Here is a 13408-nt window from a genome sequence, read left to right on the forward strand (position 1 = left end):
CTGCTGCACCTAAGTCTGCGATGGTGGTGGTGTGGAAGCTCATCTGATGCATAGCGGAGGTACAGTCAGGATGTTCATGTGCCTACTGGAGCATAATTAATGTCAGTCCTCATAAAGCTCTACTGGAAAAGAGAAATAAAACCTGCTAAATAACTACATGCAGTGATAGCCATTGGCCAGAGGGATACCTGCAAAAACCAACAGATTTATGGACCCTCTTGCTGCTCTGGGGCCATGTCTACACTAGGAGCATTTTGCTGGTCTGGATATACCAGTATACGATACCAGCAAAGTGCTCCTAGTGCGGACACAGCTTATACCAGCAAAACTGCACTTTTGCTGGTAAAATTGTCTGCACCTGGGCTTTTGGTGGCAAAGCTATGTCAGTCACACGTCACACTTCTTCACACCCAATTCACACAGCTATGATGGCAGATGTCTAGTGTAGTCATGGCTTGACATTCTGGCCTTCAAGAAAAGAACTGAAGGGATATGAATGGAAGTGATATTTCTCCTTAAAATGCATCTCCTTAAAATAATCATAATTAATAAATATTAATGTGAGACCAGATCCCCAAATTCAAATAGACCTGAACTTTGGGAGGAACTTTAAATCTGTATCCAAACCAAGACCTACATTTTTAATCTCTAGTTTAAAAGAAATGCAGGAAATGTGTGTGCAAGGTTGGACATGGCAAACTGTTCATGCCCACCAGCAAAGCAGTGGACAAGACACAGGGCTGGTAGGCAGAAAAGCTAGGTTTTGTTTCCAGTTGTGGCCCAGATTTGGTGTGTGACCTTGGGCAAGTCAATTAATCCCTCTGGGTCTCAGGATCTCAACCTATAAAATGGAGATAGTGAAACTTACCCTTCTTTGTAAAGTGCTTTGAGATCTATGACAAAGTCCTAATTACTACAAATAATTAGAGATTCTGATTTCTGTTTCTGGTTTCTGGTTGGTTTTTTTTTTAAACAGATTTTCAATGTTTATTTCTGGCTACATTAATGTCTTGTAAATCCATAGATAAACTATTTTTGCCAGAATTGTGTCCTGCAGCCATTCAAAGAGAAATCAATTATTTCATTAGGAATGAAATAAGGTAAAAAAAATATGGTAAAATGGAAACACATAAAGGGAGAAATGTACTATAAAAATGTAGACAGGGATATGTTGCAATAAAGTAAAAAACAGGAATTAGTATATATAAACCTCAGACTTGTTTTAATGAGAATGTGTATTTAATAGACTCCAGATGTTCAGAAAAGAATATCTTGTTATGTTCAAAGGGGTAAAGCCTCTCATATGTGTATATCATCACAAGGAAATTTATCCAGTGACTGACATGTGTCTAAGCAGTCTTTACAGTTCCTTTTGTAGTTTTGATCTTCTCCTGACTCAATAACCCATAGCTTTATTCCAAACATGTTCTGAACCCCGTTTCCTTTTCACCCAATTTATCAACTCTTCTCTAATGAGATGTCAGACATGTACTGGAGCCAAGTGTATTCACACTCACACCAATTATCTCCCCAGTGCAACACTCTCAGCTTCCTTTTTGGTCTGATGTCTTCACTGGTGCCATTAGTACTCCCTTTCTTTTTGCGAATACAGACTAACACGGCTGCTACTCTGAAAACTAGCTAGGTTAGCTCTCTGAATCAGATTGTAAGTTTCTTGAGGGAGATAGCCCCTGGCTCAGATCCTCAAAGGTTTTTAGGAGCCTTATTGTCATTGAAATCAATGGAAGTTAGACACCTAAATATCTTTGAGGATCTGGCACTTGTCTTCTATGTCGCTGAAGCTCCACGCACAGCTGGTGTCAATAACACTAATCATGCTCCACTATCAATCCACTTTCTTCCTGTCACCCAGATCTGTAACCCACAGGGGATGCCTTTACTACAATAACGATGCTCTCATATTAATATTTTCTTTACAATCTGTATAGGATTCTCTGCCCTTCTTCTATAAAATATCAGATGCAGCAAAGACTATGGATTCTGGGTGCTCAGAAAGGAAAGAACCTCCCAGCAAAGGGATCAAAGGGAAAAAACAAACCCAAACAACCAGCTGACAAGGTGCTGAAGGCTGAAGAAAAATAACAAGTGTTGGTGTGAGTTGCTGAGCCAGGTAGGAGGAGAGGAGCGCAGAGCTGGAGAAAGGTACGAGGTGAGCAGCAATGAGTTTTGTACATCTGCACAAGTACAACCACAGATGAACTGAAGCTGATTCAGATGATAAACCCTGATCCAGGTGGTCATATGGCCCTTAAAATGGTACTGCCAATCCCTTGGGACCAAAAATGAATTTCTAGGTAAGTGCTAGTTAAACAAGTTACAACCGGCTGGACGCTGGCTAATAGTTTCATGATCAGACTGGAAGAAAGTATTTTGTCTCTTTGGATCAGAGCCCTTTTGCTAGGATCCCACTTTTTCATTGCAGTATTTGTATTACCATAGTGCCTAGGGGCCCCACTCATAAACCTGGGCACATTGTGCTAGGGGCTGTACAGACAGAACAAACCCATGGTCCCTTACCCAGAGAGCTTATCCATGGTCATCTCCCTCCTTCCTGGATTTAGCATGTTTCCCCAACACAGACATACACAACTCCAGAAGGTTCTATGAAGAACACAATTCTCATCTCCCATGCAAGCTGCCCTGGAGAAGCAGCTAATCTTACCCAACATCAGTTGTGTATTTGAAATCAGAGATGTAGGCAATTTGAAGGAACTATTCTATTCAGGTTCAGATTATAAACTATTTATTTAACTATAACTATCTATTCAGCCATTTTGGTTCAGATTATAAACCTGAACTATTCTATTCAGGTTCAGATTATAAACTATTTATTTAACTATAACTATCTATTCAGCCATTTTGGTTCAGATTATAAACCTGAGCTGAATATCTGGGTTTGAAAATGACAAGACAATAAAGCTCTACTCTCAGCTCCCAAATATTTCCTCTAAAAGTTCTGTATGAAGGATTAGATTTACCAGCATTTACCATATTTACCAGCAAGTCTTAAAAAATAAAAACCCCACCTAATAAGAAAGAAGAATCTTGTATTACTTCCTTCAACAGGCAGAATTAAAAGGAATATTCCCACCAGCACTGATTATTTCTGTCTAGAAGGAGAGACCAATAATGCCCTGCACTGAAATAGAGAAAGGTGTCCTGTCTTTTGAAAGTAAATAGAAGAAGAAGAAATATGTACTGTTAGTGGTGGAATCTAACAAATCAGGTCAGCCCAGGAGAGCAGAGGGTTCCTATGTTATTTCTTTTACAACTGTTGTTATTATTTTGGGCTGTGTCAAAACAGAAGCAGAGCATGTGTGGTCTGACACCGAAGGATCTCACACCCCGTAGAGACATCCCTGAGAATGCACACAGGAGCCTCGAACCAGGCAGGGCTCCCTTCCAAACAGCAATCTATAGCCCATTGCAACCAGAGGTATTTATCACCATTACAGCTAAGCCCCACTGGTAAAAAAAAGCTGATCAATATTAATCTGAAGAATAACAGATCAGCTAGAGGGGCTGCAGCCAGGAGCTTTTTCTTATTCAGGCGCCAGGGATCCTGCCAGCCGCGCTGGGATTTCCTGGGAACCAGGAGGATCGGGAAGGAGGGGAAATCAATGTCCGGCTGCTGCGAGTTTGGTTGTCCCAGGCAAACTCCAGATCCCAGTGAGTTTCCCCCACGCGGGCAGGTTGTGCGGTGGCGCCTCGCCCTTAAAGCCACAGCTTGTTCCAACCACCCCAGCGGCCCAGGCGAGTCCCGGCCACCGGATCCAGCCCCCGCACGGCGGTCAGCCGGCTGCCGGTCACGATTCGGCGGCCGGGGGGAGCCCAGATCCCAGGGGCCGGGCACAGCGAGGTGTGCGCGGGAGCGGGAGGGCAAAGGGAAAAGGCGAGCGGTCTCTTTAAATGCTGGGGGCTGAGCTCTCGCCGGGGAGTCCACAGCCGGATCTAGAATCCCTCCCACCTCGCATCGCTCCGGCTCCAGCGCTGGTTGCTCAGCCCGGCTGGAGGGAAGCGCAGCCTGCGGCCGGACTGCGCGCTGGGGGGCGGCGGCCAGGTGAGAGTGGGGCGGGGGGAAGGAGACATGAGCCGGCGCCACGCCTCGCCCAGCGCCAGGAGCGAGGCGGCTGCTGTCCCAGCCAGCTGGCCCTAGCCCCGCGCCCTGGGAGCAGCCGAGCCCTTCTCCGCACGGTAAGTTTCCGGGCGCCCAGGTGGAAGAGGAGGAGGAGCCGGCGGGAGCGGGGGAGCAGGTGAGGGCGGGCGCACCTGGTCGGGCTGCGGCTGGTGGAGGAGGTGAGTGGTGGCAGCTTGCTCCCCCCCCCCCCCCAACGCGGGGCTCTGGGCGGGATCTGAGCCGGGCTGGGGCTGCAAAGCCAAGCATTGCCCCCGCTTCTGGCGGCGCCGCTCCCGGCAGCCTCCAACAGGTGGGACTGCACCTCCCCGCTCCGCTCTTCCCGCACCTTTCCCCGCCCCGGCCCGGCCAACAGGTGGAAGCGCGAGTCGCACCCTGCCTTACTAATGCCGCTCCCGCCAACAGGTGCCCCCCCTCGCCCGTCCCCTCCCGTGCGTGCCCCTGCCAGCCCCGCTCCCCGCTGCAGCAGCCGGGGGCTGCCCGCCAAGTCCGGCTCGCGCCTCCTTTGCCCCTCACCCGGTCCCGGGGGCTGCGCCGCGCGCGCGCCGCGCTCTCCCCTGCCTTTGTCTCTGCCGAGGGACGGCACGAATCCGATCGGCCGGTGGCCCTGGTCCCCTTCGCCTCGTGCCCCCTCTACGCTTAGCCAGCGGAACTGCAGCGTGTTCCCGGGGGGCCACCGGGCTCGGCCGCCTTGGCATTGCAACCGGCCCACGGAGCAAAGGGACCCAGTGCCTCCTCGCTCCCCGGGGAGCGGAGCGTGTATTTCCCGCTTTCGCTCCCAGAGCGATGGCCAGGGAGCCGCAGGCGTTACCCAAGCTGGGGAAAGAGTTCTTACTAGTTCTGCCACGGCACTGAGAAGACCACCGCCAGGGCAGCAAAGTCTGGGGGAGGTGGTACAGCCGGGTCTCCTTCATCCTTACCCACTTAGCTATTGCTGCGCCTGTTGCTGATGGCTGCATATTGCTTATGGTTGCAGTGGGCATGGGGAACCAGGTGGAGAAACTGACCCACTTAAACTACAAGGAAGTTCCTACCGCCGACCCCACGGGCATGGACAGAGACGAGGGTCCCAGGATCGGGGTGTCCTACATCTTTTCCAGTGACGATGACGAGCTGGAGCAGCAGGACTCGGCGGCTCAGGATATGGGAGGCGAGCACCCTGTACCGCAACCCTATGACCCCCAGGTGCAGGAGGTGGAGTGTTCGGTTTATTATCGGGATGAGTGTATCTACCAGAAGAGCTTTGCTGGGGATGATACCACACCAGATGAGAGGGATGGAGGTGGGGGGCAGCTGAGCACTTACACCCCAGAGAACCTGCTGAACAGATGTAAACCAGGCGACCTGGTGGAATTTGTGTGCCAGGCCCAGTACCCACACTGGGCAGTGTATGTTGGGGATTTTCAGGTAGTGCACCTGCAGCGGCTGGAGGTGGTGAACAGCTTCCTGACTGATGCCAGCCAGGGCAGGAGAGGTCGTATTGCCAACTATTTGTACCGTTACAAGCCCCTGAGCCCGGCTATGGTGGTGCGGAATGCCCTGGAGCAGGTGGGCTGCAAGGATCGGGAGCTGAGCTGGAGGAACTCTGAGTGCTTTGCTGCCTGGTGCCGCTATGGCAAACGGGAATTTAAAATTGGCGGGGAGCTCCGCATAGGCAAGCAGCCCTACCGGTTGCGGATCCGGCTGGGGGACAAACGCAGCCACACGCTGGAATTCCAGAGCCTGGAGGATCTGATCATGGAGAAGAGGAGGAATGACCAGATCGGTAGGGCTGCTGTGATCCAGGAGCTCTCCAGCCATCTGCAAGCTGCAGAGGAGGAGGAGGATCCAGGTGCCCAGACTGCTGCTGAGTAGCACCATCATGCGGCTTAGGCTGGGTGATGGGGATTAAAACTGAAGGCTGCGAAATTGAGCTGTTATAAGCCCTTTGGGCTGCTTCAGTGCAGCTTCGTTCCAATCACATGTGAAAGGAAGGGGGAAAGCTGATTAAGTGTCTGTGCTTTAGTACTTAACTCCTTCGGTGCTTGGTAAATCTCTGACTTATTTGTAGAGGATAAAATTGGGGGAGATTCCACCACCCCCATTTATGACCTTCATCCCCAAACCATCAGTCCCTTAGCTGCCAGTAGGTATGGATCTTACATGGTGGTGAGTGCTTTCAGTTTCTATTGAGTTCAGTGGGAGATGAGGGCATTCAGCACGATTAAGAAGGAGCCAGCACCTTGTAGGATAGGGCCCTTTAGCTCTCAAGTGGATGATTGACTGTCCTAGCTGGGAAGTTCATTTCCCTCCCTGCACCCCCTCCCCCACCACCTTCCCTTGTCTCCTCTCCACCTAGTTATCTTGTGGTTCCTGTTAGTATTACAGCAAGACCTTTGTGACTTCACACCCAACCCCCAGTCCTCAAAGGATTTAAGGGATAAACCACAGTTAACTTTGTGAAATAGGGTTTGACATGCACAATATCATCTTAATTAAAGTAACTTGCAGACTGGTTGGGGGAATCCCTGTCTGCCTGTTTGTGTGTGGCTTCCTTTTATGTACAGTGGGCTAAATTGCCCTGATGGGGGTGGGAAATGACCTGAAGTGGAGGTTAGCTGTGATCAGGTTGCTATCTATGCATTGTAATGCACTGAAACCTTTTGGGGGCTCTCACTATCACCAGGCTTAACTGCATCAGCATTCATTAGGGGGCTTGATCCTGCTCCCACTGAAGTCAGTTGCAAAGTCCCCATTGACTTCTGTGGTGCAGGATTGGGCTGTAAAAGGAGCTTCTTCATGTGTTTTAGTGCATTTGGGTGAGCTAGGGATAAGTTAACCCTGGCAGAGGTGGTCTAGCATTTTGGCTAAGCCCCAGCAGAGGTGGAAGCCTCTAGCCAGTATCAGTACTGCGTCAGTCGTGTTTTAAGGCTATACTACAAATAGCACTTTGATTTATTTGCTTAATCGTGGGGAATAAAGCATGTCTTGAATCCCACTGTCTGGAATATACGGGCTAGTGATTAACTGGTAAAATTCCTAGAGGTAAGGGTCAGGAGAAATTGCACAGTGTCTCTGCACCGTGATAAACAGTGCTGTAACAGGAAGTGATTGTGTGTGCGGGGGGGAGAAGACCAGTATAGAGGGGAAGGAAATACATTCCCTGACTGGGAAGTTATTGAAAATTCAAAGCTGGGGAAATTCTCTGTGTTCTCCCGCTACAAATAAATCCCTAATGAAGAGTAAGTTCAAGGTAGTGCTTTGTTTTTGTTGTGTTTTTCCTGGTACATTGCTGAGCGATGTCACTAGAGAAGGAAAGAGGGAGTAGTCATTCTCGTTGTGTGATCTGTCTCATGAAGTTTGATTGAGTAGTTCCATCAACTAATGCATTTGTAGGAGGGCAAGGTGCTACATGTATCTAATATTACCTACCAAAGTAGCAACTCTTTTTGAACTGGATCACTTTTTCCCTAGTCTTCAGTGCACTGTAATACCAGATCATCATGGATTCTTAATCTGTTCAGTATTTATTTTCCTATGGTCTGTTAATATAAACTTCCCTGCCCCTTAAAACACAATAGCTGTGAAGCTAACCTGAGGATGAGCTAGAGTTAATTTAAATAGTGGAAATCAATATTTTAAAGTAAACATGCAGTGTAATTAAGCGGTGTATTAAAATGACTCTGTTTTCCCTGCAGTTGTTTACTTCACTGCTTGCAGCCTAATTCTACTCTACAATCTCTGTGTTTTTTAAGATTAGGGTGAGAAACCAATCAATCATAAATAAGCAGATACTAACCTTGGAGTAATTAAGACTATATGAAGCAGCTTTCACCTGTAAGAAAGGAACATAAGCGCCTAATAGACTCCCATTGTTGTGAATCTTAAGTGGACAATGCAGAGAAGGGTTTCTTTTGTTTATGTTCCCCCCCATTAGACAAATCTTGTTCATTATTGAGGGGAGGATCAACTTACGGGGTTACACACTTAAAACGTATTGTACCTTTTCCCTTAATACTTTCTATGCTTTAATTTTAGGATGTGGAATTCTTGGCTCTCCTACGGAGAATTTGTTAAACATAAAGCTCCTTTTGATTGTCGTAGCTCAGGCTTTTGTACTGATGAAATCTTTCCTCAATATACAGTTGAGTCATACTCCAGTTACTGTGATCGTTAAACATGCAATGTTGCTCAGAAAGCATGAGAACTATCCGTAGCTGAACTGTGATAAGGTTAACATGTGGCTATTTCTCTGTTCAGCCACCATTAACTGGTTAAGATTGTAACTGATGTATTCCTAAACTGTGTATCAGCTATTCTGAATAGGATAAAACAGACTTAAGATCACGTAGACCATGAATAAATGTTTAGCTATTGTTCCTAGTCCTGAAATTTTGTATAGAACAAAGTTTATTCACTATGTAATATATGTATGTAAAATAATATTTTCTTACAAATATTTTTGAAAGTTAAAAATAATTCCATCATGAGACTCTTATATTTTGAAAGTAAGTTATGTACATTATTCTGATGGCCTCTGAATGGATTTATTTTTGTCATTAGTGATCTAAAGTTTCTAGGTCCTACAGGATGGAAACTGCTGTAGATGTCAAACATGTTGTATCAAAAAGGTACTAAATTGTGTGTTGGTTGTGAAAATGTTTTCCTTTTATGTTTGAAACCTCAGAACGAACGCTCAAACCTCTCTTCCTTCTTCTCAGACATTTAGTCTGTTCTTATTTATAAAAACAAGACAAAAGCTGAGAACTGAGAGCAAAGCCTGTTAAGATCTACATGAAACTATTTTCTTGTCTCATGTAGTTATTAATGTACACCTCTACCTAGCACACAGTTTGGTACAAATCTGCACACAGGCAGAGATATTGTGACTCAGGCTTGAGATGTAGTGATACAGCTGAGTGGGAAAGCTTACCTAATAGTCAAACATAACAGAGTATTCCTTAACCGCTACTTTTCACCTTCTTTCTTGAGTTCAGTGATGCTTATGCTGTGAAATATAGAACATCCCATGTGTTCTGTTTCCACCTAAAATAAATATTTGCTTGGCATTAAAACATGCAGTTAGAGAATGGGTGTTACTGGAATACATAAATGTGACCTGCAAAGGATTTTTAAGAGAGGGGATTTATACCCTCTCCTGCTGCTTCATAATATGTTAAGAATGACTGAAAGTTTTGTGTTAAAGCTTTTGCTGCTTCTGCTTTCCCTTACTAAGATCAGCAAGGTCAAGTCTGCTTTTCCTGGGTAGTATTAGAGGATTGCTTTGGAAAGGGGCTGGGTCACATGTGTATTATGATCAGTCACACCTTTGAAGGGATGTCTGTTGAATCTTTAACTTAGACATCTTTTCTCCCAACTGTTGAATAGGCAATGTTATTAAATAGATGCTAACTAGCACAAGCAAACCAGGTTTAAGCAGGCCAAGAGTTCACAGCAGGCGAAGTAACATAGTTACTCAGCTTTCAGTCTCCTGTGACTTTTTTTCCATTTGCCACAGAGTCTTCCAGGGTAAACTAGACCGGAATTTCTAGTGTTTATATTTAAAACAAAAAACAGGAAAACACTTTTGTTCAAGCCTTTCAGGCCTTTGTTATACAGCAAAGAGAAGGGAACAAAATGAATCCCACTTCTGTAGGTCCCATTTAAAATGTAGAAAATGCAGGCCTGATCCTTCTACTGAGCTGCATTAAGATCCTGATTTAGCAAGGGCCTTAAGCATGCACCTAACTTTTAGCTCATGAGTAGGCTCCCTTAAAATCAATCAGTGCTTAAATTCCTTGCTGAATCTCAGGGCCTGCTGTCCTACACTTTGACCCACAGTGGGAGGAGAAGACCTGATGCTGATGATCTGTTTAGGGATGGGAGGGGAAGCAAGGGGGAAAAAGTCCCATTGAGGAGTGCTGGGGAATCAGGATCATCCTGCACAGAATGGACAAAATTCTGCTCTCAGTTGCACCGTGAAATCAGTGGATGGCACGGGTTCAGCAGGGGGCAGCAGTCTGCCCAGCAACTTACAGTTGTAAATTAGAATGTTAACATTGCAGAATATCTTCCAAACTCTTCTGTCTGGTCATGTTAGACCCTTCTCTTTGCCTTTTGAACACTGAAGTTAACAACTTCTTTTCTTAAAAGCCTTCTGATCCTGCAAACTTAACCATGTATGTGAATTTACTCACATCAGTAGTCCCATTGCCACTGAGGGAACTACTCTTGAGAGGATTGTTACGTGTATGCTTAGAGTAGACTAAGTCTTGGCCGGACTAGGCCCCAGAAGTGTAAATATGACTCCAGTTAGGAAATGCAGATGAGCCATCGATTTCCCCAGGCTGTCAATGTTTTTTATGCAAATAAGTTTTTTTTTTTCCTTTGGAAAACGCCTTCTAATAAAACCTCCGACTATTGTTTGATTAAGTTACCTTCCATGAGGGGGAATAAACGCACTTAGAACTATTTCAGGTTACCCATTCCCGATTCTCTTTGAGGGCAAAGTATTGATTACAGCAACTCTTCAGAAGTTCAGGCAGGCAGAGTGATGGTCTGCTTGGTTTTAAAAAAACAAAACAAAACAAAAAAAACCCTAGCAATTTCGGAGACTCTATTTTCTTACCTGGAAAAAAACATATTTTCTTCAGAGTGGAAGAATCCAGACAGGGGATCTGAACTCCCAGCTATACACAACAATTTTGTATAAATGAAACACAATGTGTTTTTTTTATAGTATTCAGATTTAATTTCAATGTTTTCTTTCAGTACTAAAATAGGTAACCGAATGGAATAAATTTCTCCTAGTAAGATGCAAACTTTAAATGTGAAAGTTCTTTAGTCTTTGTGAAAGATTTGTCCCTGGTGCATGTGAGCTTTATTTGTCAGGTGCTTTGCCACCTGTGCTTTTTGACAATTAGCTGCACCAACCGTAATTATTACAGCCATGTGGGAACAAATATTTTTGAAAGCAGAATTTTAATTTTATATGAAAGATCAGCTATGAAAAATTAAGTAAAGGTAGGGAATTGCATAGTTTCGAAAGGCAGTTTCTTATTCTTAAAGGAATCTACTGTATCACTTACATACTTTTGAATCGACCAGTCTTATGAACTGAAGTGCAGTGGAAAAAATCTGATGAGGTCACATCACTGCTGAATAGTTTTATGCTATTAAAGACCTTGTGAATTAAAAAAATCAGGGTAACTTCAAACATCAGTGGTTCAGACAATTCTTTTCCATTAATGTTGAATTAGAAGTTCTCTCTGCACGTACCTGAAGTTTTTATTTAACATTGCAGCACTCCATGAAATCATCACAATAACAAGTGTAATCGCAAAGTGATTTTTTTTCCTCCATGAGCCTTTTTCTGTAAGCAGTCTCTTGTCAGTAAATGTTGAATTGTTAGTGCTAATATCACTTCTTTTCCTGAGAAAGAAGTACAGACTCCTGATTGTACCATTTCCTTCAAAATGAAGGGCATTGCATAGTAACTAAAATGAAATAAATTTATATCTTTCAAAATCTCTTCCTTATTTGAACTATGTATTTTTTTCTTCTTGTTTGGGAAATTGTAGTGATCTCTCTCAAAATGGATGTAGCAGGTACAAGACACTTGACAAACCAGCTGCCTTTAGATTTCAGATGGAAATCAAACCACCCTTGGTCACACTCTAGGTCTGAGGGAGAGAAGAGCATTCTCTACATAGGGCCGGATCCTTCAGTTGGTCTAATTGTCTGTGACTCCATTGAATCTGAGGATCTGGCCCATAATTTAATTCTAAAGGTGGCAATGACATCAGCAGGCGATCATACATTATTTCTTGACACCCATGGGTGTCCTGGCTGCCAATAGCTGTGAGAAATAGGAGCATGTTGGCACTTCCTGAGAGTTCACATGAAATCTTCACAATTGTCACGCTAACTGAACGTGTCATGTCATGGATTTTGAAACTTTGGAGGCCTTATGGGATCTGTATTCTGCTCTCCAGTAAGAGTTCAGATCAGGAACAAAAAGTTTAATGGTGAAGGTTATGAGGACTATGCATAATAATAAGCCTTGCTATCCCTAGGGTGAATGTTCTTATTACAATTTGTCATGTCCTCCACTGCACACACTTATTACAATTTGTTATGTCCTCCACTGCACACGCTACTAAAAAAATATTTTAAGTAGTCAAATGTACTTATTCCTGGTGTCCAGTGCCTGGCTTGAAGAAAAAGTTCTTTCTGTCTTGCACAAATGGACTGAGTCTGGTTATACAAGAATGTTTTGTTGAATAGAAGGCCATCCAGAGTAAGTTTATACGCAACAAGTGTTTTCTGTAGCACACTAACAGAAACCTCATCACAGGGGCCCTTGGCAGTCTACATAAAGAATCACAAATATGATGAAAAAAGTGGGGTTGCAACAATTTAAGGAAGGATGGTGCTGGACTATACCTCAGGAGGCCTGAATTCAATTCATAGCTCTGCTACAGCTTTTTCATGTGTCTGTGTGCAAGTCTCTCAGGTATAGTACCTCAAAGGTATTTCAGTACCTAACTTCCGTTGCAATCGGTGGAAGTTGAGCACCTAAATATCTTTGAGTATCTGGGCCTTAGATAGGGTTGCCAATTTACGCTGGATATATTAGTGGAGGTTTCATCACGTGCCAAACTTTAATTAAAAGACTAATCTTTAATGCCTGGAGACTCCAAGACAATCCTGGAGGGTTGGCAACCCTAGCCTTGGAGTACAATTTTCAAAGGAACCTAAGTCCCATTTTGAAGAGTGACATAAGCACTGAGGAGCCTACATCTTACTGAAAGTCTGGGAGCCCTAAAATGGGGATGATACTTCCTTTCTCCCATATTTTGCTTTTGTCTCTTTTGACTGGAAGCAGTTTTGGATCAGAGACTGCTTCTTACTCTGTACAGTGGTTGGTATGAGGAGATCCTGATCTCAGTTGGGGCCCTGAGGTGCTACCATAATTAAAAATCATATTTGCCAGAGGAAAGAAGAACTGTAATGAGTAGGGCCCTACCAAATTCACAGTCATGAAAAACGTATCACAGACTGTGAAATCTGGTCTCCCGCTGTGAAAATGGTCTCTTGTGTGCTTTCACCCTATATTATACAGATTTCATGGGGGAGACCAGAGTTTCTCAAATTGGGGGACCTGACCCAAAAGGGAATTGAAGGGAGTTATTTTACAAGGTTATTTTAGGGGGGGTTACAGTTTTGCCGCCCTTACTTCTGTGCTTTCTTCAGAGCTGTGAAGCCAGAGAG

General features: G+C 44.6%; 1 protein-coding gene across 5 annotated transcripts; it reads left to right on the plus strand.

Annotated features, from left to right (window-relative positions):
* The first annotated feature begins 3771 nt into the window (after positions 1-3771).
* Positions 3772-11335, plus strand: LRATD2 (LRAT domain containing 2). 5 transcript variants are annotated; one of them, XM_043539102.1, is made up of 2 exons: positions 3772-3880; positions 5133-11335. In XM_043539102.1, exon 2 carries the CDS (start codon positions 5138-5140, stop codon positions 6008-6010), a length of 873 nt encoding a protein of 290 aa, XP_043395037.1. In that variant the 5' UTR covers positions 3772-3880; positions 5133-5137; the 3' UTR covers positions 6011-11335. The 5 variants fall into 5 exon arrangements, with proteins under 5 accessions (XP_043395037.1, XP_027674078.2, XP_037747948.1 ...); XM_027818277.3 differs by lacking the exon at positions 3772-3880 and adding an exon at positions 3928-4081; XM_037892020.2 differs by lacking the exon at positions 3772-3880 and adding an exon at positions 3950-4317.
* The last annotated feature ends 2073 nt before the right edge of the window (positions 11336-13408 follow it).

The sequence above is a fragment of the Chelonia mydas genome, chromosome 2 (assembly GCF_015237465.2).
Source record: "Chelonia mydas isolate rCheMyd1 chromosome 2, rCheMyd1.pri.v2, whole genome shotgun sequence".
In the NCBI taxonomy this organism is placed as follows: Eukaryota; Metazoa; Chordata; order Testudines; family Cheloniidae; genus Chelonia; species Chelonia mydas.